Below are 21,109 nucleotides of genomic sequence, written 5' to 3' on the forward strand. Positions count from 1 at the left end.
ATGTTAACACATTATTTTTCTTTGATTTTCTTTTGATTACTAGTGAGATTGAATAGCTTTTCCAACATTATTGGTCATTTCTGTGTCCTTTTGTGAATTACTTGTTTGTGTCCTTTGCCTATTTTCTTTTCTTTTAAATTTTATTTATTTTTGGTTGCATTGGGTCTTAGTTGCTGCACATGGGAGCCTACGCTTCGTTGCAGTGCGCAGTCTTCTCATCGCGGTGGCTTCTCATGTTGTGAGCATGGGCTCTAGGTGCTGGCTTCAGTAGTTGCAGCACACAGGCTCAGTAGTTGCAGCACGCGGGCCCTAGAGCACGTAGTTGTGACACATGGGCTCAGTAGTTGTGGCTCGTGGGCTCTAGAGCGCAGGCTCAGTAGTTGTGGCGCACGGGCTTAGTTGCTCTGCGGAATGTGGGATCTTCCCGGACCAGGGCTCGGACCCATGTCCCCTGCATTGGCAGGCGGATTCTTAACCACTGCGCCACCAGGAAAGTCCCTGCCTATTTTCTTTTGAGATCTTTATCTTTTTCTTATTGATTTGAAAACTCTGTATTAACCCTTTATTGTGTTACAAATAATTTTTTCCAGTTTTTTTAAACTTTATGTTCAGTATTTTGCCATTAATTTTTTTTAATAGTCAAAGTAATTGTTCTGGGTTTTGTATCATTTTTTGTAATGTTTTTCTCATTTCTAAGATTATAAAAATATTCACTCATACTTCTGGGATTTTTATGGTTTAACTTTCTGTATTTAAATCTTTGTCATATGTGGAATTTAATGTGGAGTCGAGGTGGGGGGGAGTGTAAGAAGGGAATTAGGAATCCAGCTTTTTATTTTTCCCAAATAGCTGGTTTTTCCAAAACTCTTTTACCACTGATTTGAAGTGCTTGCTTTATCGTACCCTAAAAGAAACTTTGTCCAGTCTTGGACTTTGTTTTGTTCCATTGATCTGTCTTACCTATTCCTGTGCCAGTGACTGTGCTGGGGGATTCGTAAACCTCTCCCTAGATGGGGCAAGGTTTACGCTCATCTGCTCCTGACAGAATCAGGCTGACATTTGACATAGCTCATCTGAAAGTTCTTGGTTTCTGAGCTTTCTGCAATAGGGTATGATTATGTAATCTGAATTACTGTATTTACTCTGTGGCCCCTCTACATGCTGGTTTTGGATTGCTAATCACACAAACAGTATATTTACGTGGTCTCCCTTAATTTTGACCTGCTTCTAGATCCTGCATTTGACTGACTGCTTAGCAATATGTAGTGGCCAGATCGTGTTCTCTTAGTGCTAAATAATCTACCTCTTAAGCATACTACATTGGAGCAGCACAACTATTGTTTACCAGAAATAAAACAGGCTTCAGCTCTCTGCCACCTTCTCCATTTCATTTGTCATGCATACAGCTAATACATAACATCTTTTTTGTAACAATGCTTGAAGTAGACACTTTACCTTCTATTGGCTGGACTCCTCAACTCCTAAATGTTTTTATATGTTTAGTATTTTAATATTCTAGGATATTCATTGGAAATATTGTGTTGGAGGTTTGGGGTTTTCTCTTCCTAAAGGGCTTATTCTGCCTTTCAGTTCTTTCTATCCACAGAGCTTTGTCCTCTGCTCTTATTTCTTTTATTCATCTAACTTTGCCTTGATTAGAGCAGTTGAACCATAACTTATTAGTTGATTATATTCAGCTGTATGTACCGTTGGAAACCTACCTCATTTTTTTTTCTTTTTACGATTTGTTTTTATTTGTATCACACAGTACAACTGTTCAAAAAACTTTATGTCATTCTGGAAAAGAAAAGGCTACCTTAAATAGAAGGACCAAAGTGATAATGGGGAGAATAAAATAGGTTAATGCAGGAAAATGCGGTTTTGGATTCTTTATCTAATAATAGTATGATAGGCAGAAAGAGTTCCAAGTTTTACTTCCAAAGGACCAAAACAAATGAAATCCTAGAAAAGAATATGGAGGCAGCCAACTAGACAATTGACCATTACATAGGTAGAACATAACCCCCCTTCCATTTATCCCATCGCCAAGGAGTATCATTTGCTTTTGCTTAGGACCAGGAATGTGTACATTGTGATGCTCAGAAAGGCAGCAGAGAAGCACCATATATTTTCAATCCAGAATGAACACAACATACTGTGGAGTCTTTTGGGTTTAGTTTCTTCCAAGAATAGATCTACTCTTGTGGGGTAAAAGAAAGTAAGAACCAGGCTGCCCTGGGAAACCTTCCTTGTTTGAGTGAGTGATCCTGTGGCCTCGTCTCAGCTTTCTTTGGGTATTTCAAGAAGTACTTTTTCTTTTCACACACATTTCCTTTTCTCTATTTTTATTTTCCTTTTATTCCCACTGTAACTGTGTTTATCCTGATCTTGAAATTCTTATTTAACAAGTACTTAATAGCATCTACCGTATACACAGCACTTTACTAGTTGGTGAAATTAATATATTTTATTTGTGTTACCCTTTGAAATTTTTCAAAATACTTGCCTATATCTTCGCGTTTGTTCTGCCTGCACAGCTCCCTTCTACCATACCTTGCTATTGCTCCCAACTGCTCCCAGCTCTGTCAGCCCCACTTAAATCTTAGTGGACAGACTTTTATTTCTTCATACTCAAATATTTGAATTTCTCTTCTGTATATCTACTCCTGGCCATTGCCTCTAAACACTTTGATTTGTTTATCAATTTTTGACTATATGGAATTGATGGTAACTACAGTGAAGGAGAGGAGTAAGGTCACTATTGTATGTGTGAATACCCAAGAACACATACTAGTGTTTAATAATGTGGCTGGCAGTAAGGGCATAGGAAGAAACCCTACTTAGCTAGTATTTACTGAAATGGTGGTAATCATGGTAGAGGGGAGATTACACACAGATCAATTTTGGTAGCAGGGGTTTGGGAATACACTTTTACGGAGATGTTAGTGGAGAACTTACTATCTATAAGACCTTGTGCTAGGCCTGACAGGAAATACCAGATCATACTGTTTGCCATCTAAGAATTCCTAACATGATTTGCGAGGTAGCCAAATATGTAAATAGTTATACTACAAGCAACATCAATAAGTGCTGTGAGAATAATACATAAGAAGAGGTTATTCAAGCTCCGATAATTAGGAACTAGAGTGGTTGGTTTTACATGGAAAAATGGGATTTCAGCTATCTTTCAGATCTTTTGCATTGGTGTAGTCCCTCTGTTGTGGCTATCAAAAAGAAACACCCACAATGTGGAAATGTAAATTGGTGCAGCCACTATGGAAAACAGTATGGAGATTCCCCAGAAAACTAAAAATAGACTTTGCCATATGGTCCAGCAATCCCACTCCTGGACATATACACAGACAAAACTATAATTCTAAAAGATACATGCACTCCTATGTTCATGGCAGCACTATTTACAATAGCCAAGACATAGAAACAACCTAAATGTCCATCGACAGGTGAATAGATAAAGAAGATGTATGTACACAATGGAATATTACTCAGCCATAAAAAATATTGAAATACTGTAATGCCATTTGCAATGATATGGATGGACCTAGAGATTATCATACTGAGAGAAGTAAGTCAGAAAGAGAAAGAAATATCACGATATTACTTATATGTGGAATCTAAAATAGGACACAAATGAACATAAGTACAAAACAAAAACAGACTCAGGTACAGAGAACAGACTTGTGATTCCCAGTGGTGGGGTGTATGTGTGTGAGAGAAGGATTGGGATTTGGGGATTAGCAGATGCAAACTATTGTATATAGAATGGATAAACAACAAGGTTCTCCTGTATAGCACAGGGAATTATGTTCAACATCCTGTGATAAACCATAATGGAAAAGAATATGTATATTGGGTTAGCCAAAAAGTTCATTTGGGTTTTTTCCATATGATGTTAAGGAAAGGGCTTCCCTGGTGGCGCAGTGGTTGAGAATCCGCTTGCCGATGCAGGGGACACGGGTTCGCGCCCCAGTCTGGGAAGATCCCACATGCTGCGGAGCGGCTGGGCCCCTGAGCCATGGCCACTGAGCCTGCGAGCCATGGCCGCTGAGCCTGCGCGTCCGGAGCCTGTGCTTCGCAATGGGAGAGGCCACAACAGTGAGAGGCCCACGTACCGAAAAAAAAAAAAACAGATGTTAAGGAAAAACCCAAACTAACTTTTTGACCAACCCAATATGTATAACTGAGTCACTTTGCTGTACAACAGAAATTAAACACAACATTGTAAATCTACTATACTTCAATAAAATTTAAAAAAGAAAAGAAAAACCCACCATATAATGCTGAGGAGTGATGGACAAGTTGAGAACAGAACCTTTCTTCTTAAAACCTGCATTTTTCTTAATGTGTAAAATTTAGTGATTTTTCATACATTCAGAGAGTTATGCAATTGTCAACTACAATCATTTTTTATTTTTTTTTATTTTTATTTTTTTAACATCTTTCTTAGAGTATAATTGCTTTACAATGGTGTGTCAGTTTCTGCTTTATGACAAAGTGAATCAGTTATACATATACATATGTCCCCATATCTCTTCCCTCTTGCATCTCCCTCCCTCCCACCCTCCCTATCCCACCCCTCTAGGTGATCACAAAGCACCGAGCTGATCTCCCTGTGCTATGCAGCTGCTTCCCACTAGGTATCTATTTTACGTGTGGTAGTGTATATATGTCCATGCCACTCTCTCACTTTGTCCCAGCTTACCCTTCCCCCTCCCTCTATCCTCAAGTCCATTCTCTAGTAGGTCTGCATCTTTATTCCCGTCTTGCCCCTAGGTTCTTCTGACCATTTTTTTTTTTTTAGATTCCATATATATGTGTTAGCATACGGTATTTGTTTTTCTCTTCCTGACTTACTTCACTCTGAATAAGTCTCTAGGTCTATCCACCTCACTACAAATAACTCAGTTTCATTCCTTTTTATGGCTGAGTAATATTCCATTGTATATATATGCCACATCTTCTTTATCCATTCATCTGTTGATGGACACTTAGGTTGCTTCCATGTCCTGGCTATTGTAAATAGAGCTGCAGTTAACATTTTGGTACATGACTCTTTTTAAATTATGGTTTTCTCAGGGTATATGCCCAGTAGTGGGATTGCTGGGTCGTATGGTAGTTCAATTTTTAGTTTTTTAAGGAACCTCCATACTGTTCTCCATAGTGGCTGTATCAATTTACATTCCCACCAACAGTGCAAGAGGGTTCCCTTTTCTCCACACCCTCTCCAGCATTTATTGTTTGTAGATTTTTTGATGATGGCCATTCTGACTGGTGTGAGATGATATCTCATTGTAGTTTTGATTTGCATTTCTCTAATGATTAATGATGTTGAGCATTCGTTCATGTGTTTGTTGGCAATCTTTATATCTTCTTTGGAGAAATGTCTATTTAGGTCTTCTGCCCATTTTTGGATTGGGTTGTTTGTTTTTTTGATATTGAGTTGCATGAGTTGCTTGTATGTTTTGGAGATTAATCCTTTGTCAGTTGCTTCATTTGCAAATATTTTCTCCTATTCTGAGGTTTGTCTTTTCATCTTGTTTATGGTTTCCTTTGCTGTGCAAAAGCTTTTAAGTCTCATTAGGTCCCATTTGTTTATTTTTGTTTTTATTTCCATTTCTCTAAGAGGGGGATCAAAAAGGATCTTGCTGTGATTTATGTCATAGAGAGTTCTGCCTATGTTTTCCTCTAAGAGTTTGATGGTGTCCGGACTTACATTTAGGTCTTTAATATATTTTGAGTTTATTTTTGTGTGTGGTGTTAGGGAGTGTTCTAATTTCATTCTTTTACATGTAGCTGTCCAGTTTTCCCAGCACCACTTATTGAAGAGGCTGTCTTTTCTCCACTGTATATTCTTGCCTCCTTTATCAAAGATAACGTGACCATATGTGCGTGGGTTTATCTCTGGGCTTTCTATCCTGTTCCATTGATCTATATTTCTGTTATTATGCCAGTACCATACTGTCTTGATTACAGTAGCTTTGTAGTATACTCTGAAGTCAGGGAGCCTGATTCCTCCAGCTCCGTTTTTCTTTCTCAAGATTGCTTTGGCTATTTGGGGTCTTTTGTGTTTCCATACAAATTGTGAAATTTTTTGTTCTAGTTCTGTGAAAAATGCCATTGGTAGTTTGATAGGGATTGCATTGAATCTGTAAATTGCTTTGGGTAGTAGAGTCATTTTCACAATGTTGATTCTTCCAATCCAAGAACATGGTATATCTCTCCATCTATTTGTATCATCTTTAATTTCTTTCATCAGTGTCTTATAAGTTTCTGCATACATGTCTTTTGTCTCCTTAGGTAGGTTTATTCCTAGATATTTTATTCTTTTTGTTGCAATGGTAAATGGGAGTGTTTTCTTAATTTCACTTTCAGATTTTGCATCATTAGTGTATAGGAATGCGAGAGATTTCTGTGCATTAATTTTGTATCCTGCTAGTTTACCACATTCATTGATTAGCTCTAGTAGTTTTCTGGTAGCATCTTTAGGATTCTCTATGTATAGTATCATGTCATCTGCAAACAGTGACAGCTTTACTTCTTCTTTTCCAGTTTGGATTCCTTTTATTTCTTTTTCTTCTCCGATTGCCATGGCTAGGACTTCCAAAACTATGTTGAATAAGAGTGGTGAGAGTGGGCAACCTTGTCTTGTTCCTGATCTTAGTGGAAATGGTTTCAGTTTTTCACCATTGAGGACGATGTTGGCTGTGGATTTGTCATATATGGCCTTTATTATGTTGAGGAAAGTTCCTTCTATGCCTACTTTCTGGAGGGTTTTTATCATAAATGGGTGTTGAATTTTGTCGAAAGCTTTCTCTGCATCTATTGAGAGATGATCATATGGTTTTTCTCCTTCAATTTGTTAATATGGTGTATCACGTTGATTGATTTGCGTATATTGAAGAATCCTTGCATTCCTGGGATAAACCCCACTTTATCATAGTGTATGATCCTTTTAATGTACTGTTGGATTCTGTTTGCTAGTATTTTGTTGAGGATCTTTGCATCTGTGTTCATCAGTGATATTGGCCTGTAGTTTTCTTTCTTTGTGACATCTTTGTCTGGTTTTGGTATCAGAGCGATGGTGGCCTCGTAGAATGAGTTTGGGAGTGTTCCTTCTTCTGCTATATTTTGGAAGAGTTTGAGAAGGATAGGTGTTAGCTCTTCTCTAAATGTTTGATAGAATTTGCCTGTGAAACCATCTGTCCTGGGCTTTTGTTTCTTGGAAGATTTTTAATCACATTTTCAATTTCAGTGCTTGTGATTGGTCTGTTCATATTTTCTGTTTCTTCCTGATTGAGTCTTCGCAGGTTGTCCATTTCTAAGAATTTGTCCATTTCTTCCAGGTTGTCCATTTTATTGGCATAGAGTTTCTTGTAGTAATCTCTCATGATCCTTTGTATTTCTGCAGTGCCAGTTGTTACTTTTCCTTTTTCATTTCTAATTCTGTTGATTTGAGCCTTCTTCCTCTTTTTCTTGTGAGTCTGGCTAATGGTTTATCAATTTTGTTTATCTTCTCAAAGAACCAGCTTTTAGTTTTATTGATCTTTGCTATCATTTCCTTCATTTCTTTTTCATTTATTTGTGATCTGATCTTTATGATTTATTTCTTTCTGCTAACTTTGGGTTTTTTTTTGTTCTTTTTCTAATTGCTTTAGGTGTAAGATTAGGTTGTTTATTTCAGATGTTTCTTGTTTCTTAAGGTAGGCTTGTATAGCTGTAAACTTCCCTCTTAGAACTGCTTTTGCTGCATCCCATAGATTTTGGGTCGTCGTGTTTTCATTGTCATTTGTTTCTAGGTATTTTTTGATTTCCTCTTCGATTTCTTCAGTGATCTCTTGGTTATTAAGTAGTGTGTTGTTTAGCCTCCACGTGTTTGTATTTCTTACAGAGTTTTTCCTGTAATTGGTATCTAGTCTTACAGTGTTGTGGTTGGAAAAGATACTTGATAGATTTCAGTTTTCTTAAATTTAACCAAGGCTTGACCCCCAAGATATGATCTGTCCTGGAGAATGTTCCATGAGCACTTGAGAAGAATGTGTATTCTGTTGTTTTTGGATGGAATGTCCTATAAATATCAATTAAGTCCATCTTCTTTAATGTATCATTGAAAGCTGTGTTTCCTTATTTATTTTCATTTTGGATGATCTCTCCATTGGTAAAAGTGGGGTGTTAAAGTCCCCTACTATGATTGTGTTACTGTCGATTTCTCCTTTTATGGCTGTTAGTATTTGCCTTATGTATTGAGGTGCTCCTACGTTGGGTGCATAAATATTTACAATTGTTATATCTTCTTCTTGGATTGATCCCTTGATCATTATGTAGTGTCCTTCTTTGTCTCTTGTAATAGTCTTTGTTTTAAAGTCTTATTTTGTCTGATATGAGAATTGCTACTCCAGCTTTCTTTTGATTTCCATTTGCATGGAATATCTTTTTCTGTCCCCTCACTTTCAGTCTGTATGTGTCCCTGGGTCTGAAGTGGGTCTCTTGTAGACAGCATATATTCGGGTCTTGTTTTTGTATCCATTCAGCCAGTCTATATCTTTTCGTTGGAGCATTTAAACCATTTACATTTAAGGTAATTATCAATATGTATGTTCCTATTACCATTTTCTTAATTGTTTTGGGTTTATTATTGTAGGTCTTTTCCTTCTCTTGTGTTTCCTGCCTAGAGAAGTTCCTTTAGCATTTGTTGTAAAGCTGGTTTGGTGGTGCTGAACTCTCTCAGCTTTTGCTTGTCTGTAAACGTTTTAATTTCTCTGTCAAATGTGAATGAGATCCTTGCTGGGTAGAGTAATCTTGGTTGTAGGTTTTTCTCTTTCAGCACTTTAAATATGTCCTGCCACTCTCTTCTGGCTTGCAGAGTTTCTGCTGAAAGATCAGCTGTTAACCTTATGTGGATTTCCTTATGAGTTACTTGTTGTTTTTCCCTTGCTGCTTTTAATATTTGTTGTTTGTATGTAATTTTTGATAGTTTGATTAATATGTGTCTTGGCGTGTTTCTCCTTGGATTTATCCTGTATGGGACTCTCTGTGCTTCCTGGACTTGATTAACTATTTCATTTCCCATATTAGGGAAGTTTTCAACTATAATCTCTTCAAATATTTTCTCAGTCCCATTCTTTTTCTCTTCTTCTCTGGGACCCCTATAATTCTAATGTTGGTGCATTTAATGTTGTCCCAGAGGTCTCTGAGACTGTCCTCAATTCTTTTCATTCTTTTTTCTTTATTCTGCTCTGCAGTAGTTATTTCCACTATTTTATCTTGCAGGTCACTTATCCGTTCTTCTGCCTCAGTTATTCTGCTATTGATCCCTTCTAGATAATTTTTAATTTCATTTATTGTATTGTTCATCTCTGTTTTTTTGCTCTTTAATTCTTATAGTTCCTTGTTAAACATTTCTTGTATTTTCTCCATTTTATTTCCAAGATTTTAGATCATCTTTACTGTCATTATTCTGAATTCTTTTTCAGGTAAACTGCCTATTTCCTCTTCATTTGTTAGGTCTGGTGGGTTTTTATCTTGCTCCTTCATCTGCTCTGTGTTTCTCTGTCTTCTCATTTGCTTAACTTACTGTATTTGGGGTCTCCTTTTTGCAGGCTGCAGGTTCATAGTTTCCATTGTTTTTGGTGTCTGTCCCCAGTGGCTAAGGTTGGTTCAGTGGCTTGTGTAGGCTTCCTGGTGGAAGGGACTAGTGCCTATGTTCTGGTGGATGAGGCTGGATCTTGTCTTTCTGGTGGGCAGGTCCACGTCTGGTGGTGTGTTCTGGGGTGTCTGTGGCCTTATTGTGATTTTATGCAGCCTCTGTGCTAATGGATGGGGTTGTGTTCCCATCTTGCTAGTTGTTTGGCATAGGGTGTCCAGCACTGGAGCTTGCTGCTCGTTGAGTGGAGCTGGGTCTTGGCGTTAAGATGGAGATCTCTGAGAAATTTTCACCGTTTGATATTATGTGGAGCTGGGAGGTCTCTTGTGGACCACTGTCCTGAACTTGGCTCTCCCACCTCAGTGGCATAGCCCTGACGCCTGGCTGGAGCACCAAATGCCTGTCCTCCACACGGCTCAGAATAAAATGGAGAAACAAAAGAAAGAAAGAAGAAGATAAAATAAAATAAAGTTATTAAAATAAAGATAATTATTGGGCTTTCCTGGTGGCGCAGTGGTTGAGAGTCCGCCTGCTGATGCAGGGGACATGGGTTCGTGCCCCGGTCGGGGAAGATCCCACATGCCACGGAGTGGCTGGGCCCGTGAGCCATGGCCGCTGAGCCTGCGTGTCTGGTGCCTGTGTTCCGCAACGGGAGAGGCCACAACAGTGAGGGGCCCGCGTACCACACACACACACAAAAAAATAATAATTATTATCATTATTAAGAAAAAAATGTTTTTAAGTAATTAAAAAAAAACCCAGACTGACAGAACCCTAGGACAAATGGTAAATGCAAAGCTATACAGACAAAAATCATACACAGAAGCATACACATACACACTCACAAAGAGAGAAAAAGGGAAAAATACATATATATCTTTGCTTCCAAAGTCCACCTCCTCAATTTGCGATGATTCGTTGTCTATTCAGGCATTGCACAGATGCAGGGTACATCAAGTTGATTGTGGAGCTTTAATCCACTGCTCCTGAGGCTGCTGGGAGAAATTTTCCTTTCTCTTCTTTATTCGCACAGCTCCCGGAGTTCAGCTTTGGATTTGGACCCGCCTCTGCGTGTAGGTTGCCTGAGGGCATCTGTTCTTTGGTCAGACAGGACGGGGTTAAAGGAGCAGCTGATTCGGAGGCTCTGGCTCACTCAGGCCAGGGGTAGGGAGGGGTACGGATGCAGGGCGAGCCTGTGGCGGCAGAGGCCAGCATGACGTTGCACCAGCCTGAGGCACGCCGTGCGTTCTCCTGGGGAAGTTGTCCCTGGATCACGGGACCCTAGCATTGGCGGGCTGTACTGCCTCCCGGGAGGGGAGGTATGGGTAGTGACGTATGCTTGCACACAAGCCTCTTGGTGGCAGCAGCAGCAGCAGCCTTAGCATCTCATGCCCGTCTGTGGGGTCTGCGCTGATACCCGCAACTCGCGCCTGTCTCTGGAGCTCCTTTAAGCGGCGCTCTTAATCCCCTCTCCTCTCGCACCAGGAAACAAAGAGGCAAGAAAAGGTCTCTTCTCTCTTTGGCAGCTGCAGACTTTTTCCTGGACTCCCTCCCGGCTAGCTGTGGCGCACTAGGCCCCTCCAGGCTGTGTTCACGCAGCCAACCCCAGTCCTCTCCCTGGGGTCTGACCGAAGCCCGAGCCTCAGCTCCCAACCCCTACCCATCCAGGCGGGTGAGCAGAGAAGCCTCTGGGGCTGGTGAGTGCTGGTCGGCATCGATCCTCTGTGCGGGAATCTCTCCGCTTTGCCCTCTGCACCCCTGTTGCTGAGCTCTCCTCCGTGGCTACAGAGCTTCCCCCATCCGCCACCGGCAGTCTCCGCCCACGAAGGGTCTTCCTAGTGTGTGGAAACCTTTCCTCCTTCACAGCTCCCTCCCACTGGTGCAGGTCCCGTCCCAATCCTTTGTCTCTGTTTTTTCTTTTTTCTTTTACCCTACCGAGGTACATGGGGAGTTTCTTACCTTTTGGGAGGTCTGAGATCTTCTGCCAGCGTTCAGTAGGTGTTCTGTAGGAGTTGTTCCACATGTAGATGTATTTCTGATGTATTTGTTGGGAGGAAGGTGATCTCCGTGTCTTACTCTTCCGCCCTCTTGAAGCTCCTCCAGAACCTGCATTTTTAAAAGGTATTTTCACTGGGTATAGAATTCTGCCTTTACAGTTTTTTTCCCCTATTCTTTAAAGATGTTGATACACTGGCTTGCATTGTTTCTGTAGAGAAGTCTACTATGATTTTTTGTTCCTCTGTATGTAATAATCATTTTTTCTTCTGGATTCTTTTAAGATTTTTATCTATCACTGATTTTAAACAATTTGAATATGATGTGCCCTGGTGTAGTTTTCATTGTGTTTCTTGAGCTTGGGGTTTGTGAGCTTCTTGGATCTCTGGGTTTGTATTTTTCATGAAATTCGGGAAAACTGTGGCTATTGTTTCTTCAAATTTTTTTTTCTATTTCCACCCTCCACATCTTCCAGAGACTCCAGTTATATGTGTGTGTTTGTGTGTGTACATATACATATGTATATATATGTATATATGTATAGTTGCTTGAAGTTCTGTAGTTCAGTGATGCTCTCTTAATTTTTTTTGTGTGTCTCTTTTTGTGTGTTTCTGTTTGGATAGTTTCCACTGGGAGTGTCTTCCAGTTTGTTAATCTTCTCTTCTACAATGTCTAATTTCCTGTTAATCCTATCCAGTGTAATTTTCATCTCAGATGTTGTATTTCTCATCTCTAGAAGTCCAATTTGAGTCTTTTTTAAATATCTTCTGTATCCTTGTTTAATGCTTATCTTTGCTCAGTCTGTTCTCTAACTTCTTTTCTTTTATATTGGAGTATAATTGCTTTACACTGTTGTGTTAGTTTATTCTCTAACTTCTTGAATGAACATATGGAGTATAATTATAACGTTTAATGTCCTTAATCTTGTTATCTGTATTATTTCCGGGTCAGTTTGATTGATTTTTCTCTTCATTATGGGTCCTGTTTTCTTCTTTGCGTGCCTGGTTATTTTTTATTGACTGTTGGATGTGGTGAATTTTATCCTCTTGGGTACTGCATATTTTAATATGCCTGTAAATATTCTTGAACTTCGTTTTGGGACGTAGTTAGGTTACTTGACAATAGTTTGATCCTTTTTGGTCTTGTTCTTAAGCTTTTTAGGCAAGGCTGGTATAGCATTTAGTCTAGGATTAATTTTTCTTCATTACCAAGGTAAAACTTTTCTGAATATTCTGTCCAAATCCTTGTGAAATATGTGGTTTTCTCCTATGATTTTTGGGAACAGGAATTGTTTCTGGTCCTGTGTGATACACAGATATTGTTTCCTTCAATTTTTTCAGGTATGTTTTTCCCTGGCCTCAGGTAGTTTCCTCACATTCATGTGATGATTAGTACTCAGATGAACCCTTGGCAGGGTGGTTAGGGAGCCCCCATATATAGATCTCCACTGTTCTCTTTCTTTGTAGCTCCTTCCTCTTTCATATACTAAACTATGAACTCCAGCCTCTTTGGCCTCCTCAGACTATCAGCTCATCTCTTCAAGTGAGGAAGAACTCTGGGCTCTGCCTGAGCTCCTCTCCTTTGTACCGTGGCCTGAAAATTATCTCCGGACAGTAAACTAGGGCAGATGTAGGCCCTCGTTTGCTTCTTCTCTCTCAGGGATCATTGTCCTTCATTGCCAGAAGTCCAATGTCTTGAAGACTGTTGTTTTATATATTCTGTGCTTTTTTAGTTGTTTCAGGTGGGAAGGTAAATATGATCCATGTTACTCCATCTTGGCCAGAAGCAGAAGTCCTCTCAGAATAAAACTCCTACATTTCATACTCATTTCTGCCTTGGGGAAATTAAGTGGATCTGGCCTTATTTTTTCACTTCATTATCCTCCTTTTCAGAGCTTTGCAAGTAGTTCTTCTAGGAAATGAATTCAATATTTATTGTCTTCCATGTGCTCTTGCTATATATTAGTTGCCAGAATGAATAGGCTTGGTCCCTGCACCAGATAGGCTTCATGTCTAGTGAGGGAGGCAGACAAGATTCTTGTTGCTATAATTAAAAGTAACACACGTTTTGAAATATCTAAGATACTACCATAATGTAGAGTGACGTACATTGTGGTAAACATGATAAATAATCAAGCATTAGAATTAATGGCCATTTGCTGACATTTGTAAATTCTGTCTCCTAACTATGACCAGGTTGTCCACCCTTTTCCTGGACATCTGTAATTCTCCCGTTAAAGGGGTAGGATTGTATCTGGGGTCTTGGTTCCCCATTCTCCTGGATTTGTCTCCTTTCCATATGACCTTTTCTTTCTACCTGAGCTCTGGTCTGTTGTTAGATCTGATTTCATTTTTCTCTTTTAGTAAGTTCTCTAGTATAAGAGTGGTAAAAACTGAAATATAAAAAATTAATGGCTTTTTTCTCTAGGTGGATGAGTTTTTCAGTGAGTTTGTGTGTTTTCAAAAGTAAAATTTAGTTGGTTGTTGGGAAGGGAAGGTTAAGGGTAGCAGAAGACCACAATTGTAATTCATGAATTTCACCTGCGTTTTCCCACAGGAACTCTGGATGATGAATGAGGTCAGCTATCCTTTGATTTGTTTGGGTTAAGTTGAGGGTTGCTAGTGTCATCTAATAATCCTCCTCCTTCTGCGACTGAGCAGTAGGAAGATATGAGTAATTCCAGTGTCTGCTGATTGGTTCAGGTGTGTAGAGCATTGCCTGAAAAGTGAAAGCTTGATCAAGCTAGCCAGAGCTCCAGGGATGGGATTTTTCTTTTATCCTAGTCAGCTGTTGTACCCAGAACCTTTCTTGGAAAGATAGCCTCTGTTTAGATAACTGTTAGCCCATGTGATCTATCTGGTGTTTGTGGAAGCTCTGGATATTCCTGCTCTCCTCAAGGAGCTCATTGATGTAATTTCAGGCACTGTATCCTCACTCAAGAGAACATGCTGTCTTGCTCTGTGTGGCATCTTACAAGACGTGCTGCTGTGTCAGTTTTTAAGCTTCTGGTTCCAGATGTCTCTAGCAGACCTACTTTTTCTCAGATGCTTGGCCGGCTTACATGTATGAATAGCCTTTCTGTCCTGCAGTGGCTGTGAGAAGCTCTGAGCGTTTGAGAGTTAACCAGCACTTACTGAGCAAGCCGTCTGTGTGGCACTGATTATTTACAGAGATTATACAAGAGATTCTGTCGACCTCAAAGGTACTTACAGTACAGGGGGAAATAGTATAGGTGAAGTCAGTGGCCCATTTAGGAGGACCACAAAAGAAAATTAAAGGAGAAGCAAAACAGTTAGTGTTTTGAGTTCTGTTTCTTCAGACTTGTCTGTTGGGAATGGTGGCTTGAGTGACCAAGCAGCTGGAATCCCACCAGCTGCTTATGGACATGTTCTATTTTGAGATCAGCTGTGTGGTTTGGGAAGGATGTATAATCATTTTCAACAAATGCTCATTGAGCATGCAGAGTATCATGGTAGGCACAGGGCATACCGTGACTATAAAATTATATCCTCACCTCCTAAGGAACTGCTCATATTTGGAAAGGCAGGACATGTTTAAGATTTTAAAAATCTTAATAATATATAAGTCTTCATAAATGAAAAGTATAGTCATCAACATTTAGTAGAAATATATACTAAACTACTAACCCCTCTGGGTGGTGGGGCTGTGGCGGGAAAGAGGAAGGATCTTCACTTCTTACTATATACATTTCTATATATATAGTAAGAAATTTTTACCAAGCGCTAATGCTGCCTTTTTGGTGTTATTTCTTTATCGGTTAAAAAAGTGATAGAGACTAGTAGATTATACACATAATGTTAGCCTTGAATATCTCTGTGTGATAGAATTATGAATGATTTATATTTTCTTTATTGTATCTATTATTGTACACATTTTCTATAATGGATGTATATTATTTTAAAAATAGAGAAGAAAGTTGAAAACCAAAACTCAAAAGCACCTACAATAATTATTATAGCTGCATTTCAATATGATTACCATATTTTGGATATAATATACCAGCTTTCCCATTTTTGTCTCCTCACTCACCACATCTCTATTAAGGTTGTTCTATTATTATTAATACTATTATTGTTGTTGTTATTATTAAATAAAAAGGCGAAACAAGGGCATTTACTCTTGCTTCTGTCCCTTGTCATTTTGTGTGAGTTAGCCTAGAAACAGAAGGAATCCAGCTATTAGCTATTCAGCTGTACTGTGAAGGCTGCTTAGAAAAATTTTAACTGTGCTGATAGGGTTACAGTTATATCTGTCATTGTGGGCTGTGATCTCTTGTTTTAAAATATCCTAAGAATACTTTCTATATCTTTATATTTAGTTCTGTTGGAGAAAGCAAGTAGATTATCCCATCTCCCCATCTGGTGCAGTGAAGAAAACTCATCTGCTTGGCTTACTTTGTATGAGAGAGAATTAAAATTTCCAACTTATTTGTAATTCAGGTTAAGTGGTTAAATACTATCTCGTCCAAATTTTATTCCAGGAATTCATATCCCCTTATAATTATAAACATAATTACTTTGAAAGTAATAGTGTTCTGTATTATTTAAAGAAGTCAAAGATTGAAGAGGAGATGTCATTTCTAAATTGAGGTTTTTTTTCCCTTATAGCATGTGTTTGATGATCTCAGTGGCTCAGTATCCTTGTCCTGGGTTGGAGATACCACTGGGGTAAGTAATGTTTTGAGTCTGTTGATTCAACCTAACAAGAAGATGGTGTAGATTTGGGGAGTTTAAGTGCTACATGTTTTACCTTCTGAAATTGTCTCCAACCTCAATTGTGGAAAATGCATGTTTGCTGGACAGACTTTCAGAAAGCTGTGGTCGATTTTGTTTTGCTTTAGAACTAGGAACATCTTGTGACCACCTTCTTCCATAATAGGAAGATAAACACCTTTTTAGTCCTTGGTGGCTGCTTGGCATCAAGATGAGCAAGAAGAAGAAAGAGGAAAGAGAGTGCTATGTGTGAAATGGGAGACTTACAGTACTTGAGGAAACTTCTGTGTGGAAGCGGAAAACTGCACATTATACATCTTGGCATTTGTCCTCCAAACTGTATTGTTCCGGTGTCCTTTCCCACAGTTAATGTTGAAGGATTGTAGCGCCCATGGGCTTATCGCTGTTAGCTCCATCTTTTGTCCCTTCCCCTACCACAGAGGAGGTACTGCCAGGATTGGGGGAATGGGAGAGTCAATAAGCTCCCCCTTATCCATCCTAGTATGTAGCCCATCTCCCAGTAGGAGGGATGCTGAGGATTCATTGGCCTCAAGTCTTGAATCAGGGCTTGGCATTACCTGTGTCGGTTATTACCCTGCCTGACAACATCAGGGACCATAGCTCATGCCCCGCTAGTATTCCAGTAATGTGTGTATCAGAGCACTGAGGCACGTGATGGCTGTATCAAGAGCTGAAAGAAATATAATTTTGGCACTGAAGAGTAAGTTATAAATTAATTAATTTTTAATTAATTCCTGGTAGAATTTCTTTAAGCATGTCTCGTTTTCTTCTAAAATTTGAGTTGTTCCCTATTTCCCATGATTTATCCATTTATCTGAGACAGTTGCTGTCTCCAGGATTTGTTATATGGCTATCTGAGACTCCCTAGCCTATTGTTCTAATCTGTCACAATCTTACCTTCGTGCATATTTTTCTCTAGAAAAATGCTTATTTAAAAAGTTGATTTCATGGAGAACTAACAGCCGGGAGAAGAAGAAAAGGACAGATGGGACATAGTGACTTCTTTTACAGCATCCACCCTATTCTAGCCTTTGTAAGCAGAGAGATGCTTGCTTGAGAATATCTTACAATAATGTGAATACAGAATAGTTAAATCCTTCCTTTACTGTAATGTGGAGTTGATTAGCTCTGTCTCACTGCTTCAAGTGTAGGCGATGAGACCATCTCAACAAAATGAGTTGAGATTTTGAATCATTGTAAGCCCTAATCACTTGGTCCTTCTTGGTTTTCAGATATAGTATTACAATGTAGGCTACTACGAAGCACGGCTACTGGCAATCGTTCAGATGGTCAGTTATTGCAAGCATGTAATTGGACTGTGTTCCTTACTGACCACATGCTTTGTCTCTCCAGATCATTCTCGTCTTGACTACATTCCATGTACCACTGGTAATTATGACTTTCGGACAGTCCAAGCTATATCGAAGGTGAGATGCCTAGCATATGATTGGGTCATTTGACTGAGTAATGCATTGTGAATGTAAGTTCTCTGCTTTTCTAGACATGATGGGATCCAACAGTTGATTTAAAAGATCTTCTGGCCATCTTAAATTTTCACCAGACTGTCACAGTCAGCACACTTTTTAATGTCTAACTACTTAGCAACCTGAAGAAGTATGAAAAGGGATATAGTTCCAAGGAAATTAGGTTGACCTGACTGAGTGGCAGAACAGTAAAGGAAGATGAAGGAAGTATCTATAGGGGTGTATGCATATTAATTTAAACGGATATTTGTGGGGAGGTAGCATATCATTTAACCACCTTTCTATTTATTATGAGCAAAATTGGTTTTTATACTCCTGAAGTTACAATACTTACTGTATCTTCCAAGTGAATTTTTTTTTTTTTTTTTTTTTTTTTGGCCATGCCGCGCAGCTTGCAGAATCTTAGTTCCCCGACCAGGGATCAAGCCCAGGCCGCCACAGTGAGAGCGTGGAATCCTAACCATTGGACTTCCAGGGAATTCCCCCAAGTGAATATTTTTTTAATCTAACATTTTAAGCCCCAAACAGATTGTTTTTAGATGAGGAGGAGGTTCTCAGGTCAGAACTACCAAAGTGCCTGGTAATGATTGTGGTAATGTATGTTCTGGAACCATAGTCTGTACTGTGACATTCACAAAGCTTTAGAGTTATCTTCTCAAAGGTACAGCTTGGGGGCTTCCCTGGTGGTGCAGTGGTTAAGAATCTACCTGCCAGTGCCGGGGACACGGGTTCAAGCCCTGGTCTGGGAAGATCTCACATGCAGCGGAGCAGCTAAGCCTGTGCGCCACAACTACTGAGCCTGCGCTCTAGAGCCCATGAGCCACAACTACTGAGCCTGCATGCTGCAACTACTGAAGCCCGTGCTCCTGGAGTCCGTGCTCCGCAACAAGAGAAGCCACCGCAATGAGAAGCCCACGCACTGCAATGAAGAGTAGCCCCTGCTTGCCGCAACTAGAGAAAGGCCACACGCAGCAATGAAGACCCAACACAGCCAAAGATAATTAATTAATTAATTAATTAATTTTTTAAAAGTATAGTTTGGTTAAAGAGTAGGGTTCTTTTCCTTACCCATAAGATTCAAAACCAGCTAATATCCAGAAGTTGTTGATTGTCTTCCCAACCATTTGTTTCTATCCCATTTTTCCCCTAGAAACCTAAAGAAATTTGACATTTCAGCAGATGACATAGAAATTACCCTCAGGGCCAAAGGATCTCCCAGGAGCCATCATACTTTCTCAGGGTTCTTTTTTGATTGTTGGTCTTGGCCAAGGTGGGAGTGAAACTCTGAGATAGGTCAGCCCAACCTCCCTTCCCCAATAGGTGACCCATGACTGCTGCTCCTGAGCCTGGAGATGGTGCTCTCTGCCCTTTAACACAGTGACTTTAGCTTAAAAATAGGCCAAGAAGGAATTGCCATCTTGGAATTGTTGTACGCTCCATGAAGGCAGGTTCTTGACTAACTTGGGGTTCTCTAGCAACTAGCCAAATGTCTGACACATAGCAAGCAGGCAGTACATATTAATTGAATGAATGAATGGCTTGCCTTCTCTAATAATTCTTAGACTAATAATATTTTTGATTTGTTTGATAAAGATTGACAACGTATTATAGAATCCTAGTTCTAGAAGGGCTATAATTTATAGGTGACTTTGTTTATTAAGTTAGAACAGTAGTTGAACCATTTCAGACATATGAAAAGTATCCTGTTTTAGAAGGGAAAAAATGCATTAAAATTTTTGTAACTTTAATAACTTTCCATTTTTTAAAAAAATTTGCTGTTGTAAAACCTTTCTTTACGATACAGTTTTTCTTACCAATGCACCTTTCATTAAAAAAAAGCAGGGCTTCCCTGGTGGCGCAGTGGTTGAGAATCCACCTGCCAATGCAGGGGACACGGGTTCCAGCCCTGGTCGGGGAAGATCCCACATGCCGCAGAGCAACTAAGCCCCTGTGCCACAACTACTGAGCCCACATGCCACAACTACTGAAGCCCGTGCGCCTAGAGCCCGTGCTCTGCAACAAGAGAAGCCACCGCAACGAGAAGCCTGCACACCGCAATGAAGACCCAACACAGCCAAAAATAAAATAAAGAAAATAAATAAAATTTTTTAAAAGCAATATAACCATATTATAAAACATTTGGAAATTTTAAAAGAAAGAAAAAATTCACCCTAAAGTTAAGTAATCTTATTTACAGTTTATTATCTTGATTTTTCCCCTATAATGTTATACCATATGGCTAGATAGTCTTAGGAAGCAACATGGTATAGTGTAAAGTTGCCAAATTTTATTGGCATATAGGCCTGGGATTGGATCTCAGCATTGTCACTTGTGAGCAGAATGAACTTGGGCCAGTCATTTAACCTCCCTGAGTCTTTTTGGACGTCTATAAAAGAAAGATGATAATAGTGGCCACCTTAGAGCTGCTGCGAGTTACACTTTGCGGTGCCTGGCACGGAGTAAGAACTTGGTGCTCTTAGCTGCTACTGTGCCAACGGTCAGATATGGCATGTAGCCAGCATGTACTGGCACTGTGGTACAGTTTTTTAAATGAATTGAAAGCCTTCCGAACCAGTTGATAAAAAGTGCCTGACACCAGGTGCCTCCATGACTTCTACAGATACACACCGCCCCCCACCCCTGCCAACATGCAGGTGTTAGTAACACTTGGCATCACAAACTATAACCATTCTGATTGGTCAGTGCTCGTACCATGATACTTGTCATATTTCCTCTGCTAGTAACCCATCATTTTTGTTAGATTGAAAGAATTTATTTAATCATTATTCTCTTGGACAATTAGGTCGTAGCTAATTTTTTCAACTATTGTTAATACCGCTGTAATCAATATCACATATATGTCACAGAAGATGCCTATTTCCAGTTTATTTTTTGGTAGCAAATGAAAACTTCCTCTCTGATTGATCTCTACATGTTTTGAAGCCTTTACTAAACTCCTTCTCTTGGTTGAATTATCTCCTAAATCTGTTGCTTAAGCCATTTTTTGGCTTGCCTTCTGAATTCACTTTTTAGTCTCTATAGTGCTCTTTAATCATGTGGCTAGAACTGGACCTGGCAGACCTGCGTCATACCCGTGGGGAGTGAAATGTGTCTTCACGACTTCTTTTCCTATTCTTTTGCTTTTCAGTGTCCTACTTACTTTGAGACAAACCCAAGCAAAACAAAATGGTATCACTATGTTACTGTTTAAATACCTA

At 39.5% G+C, this 21,109-nt stretch overlaps 1 protein-coding gene across 5 annotated transcripts in view; it reads left to right on the plus strand.

The window, feature by feature from the left end:
• Positions 1-21,109, plus strand: part of SORT1 (sortilin 1) — a gene marked incomplete at its 3' end in the record, with an annotated part of 71,423 nt that overhangs the window by 13,558 nt on the left and 36,756 nt on the right. For all 5 annotated transcript variants that reach the window (XM_081226305.1, XM_081226304.1, XM_081226307.1 and 2 more), the window contains exons 2-3: positions 16,282-16,341; positions 17,761-17,834. In XM_081226305.1, coding sequence (XP_081082431.1) covers positions 16,282-16,341; positions 17,761-17,834 — 134 coding nt within the window. The remainder of the gene's footprint in view (positions 1-16,281; positions 16,342-17,760; positions 17,835-21,109) is intronic.

Source organism: Mesoplodon bidens (assembly GCF_964165515.1).
Source record: "Mesoplodon bidens genome assembly, chromosome: 2".
NCBI lineage: Eukaryota > Metazoa > Chordata > Mammalia > Artiodactyla > Ziphiidae > Mesoplodon > Mesoplodon bidens.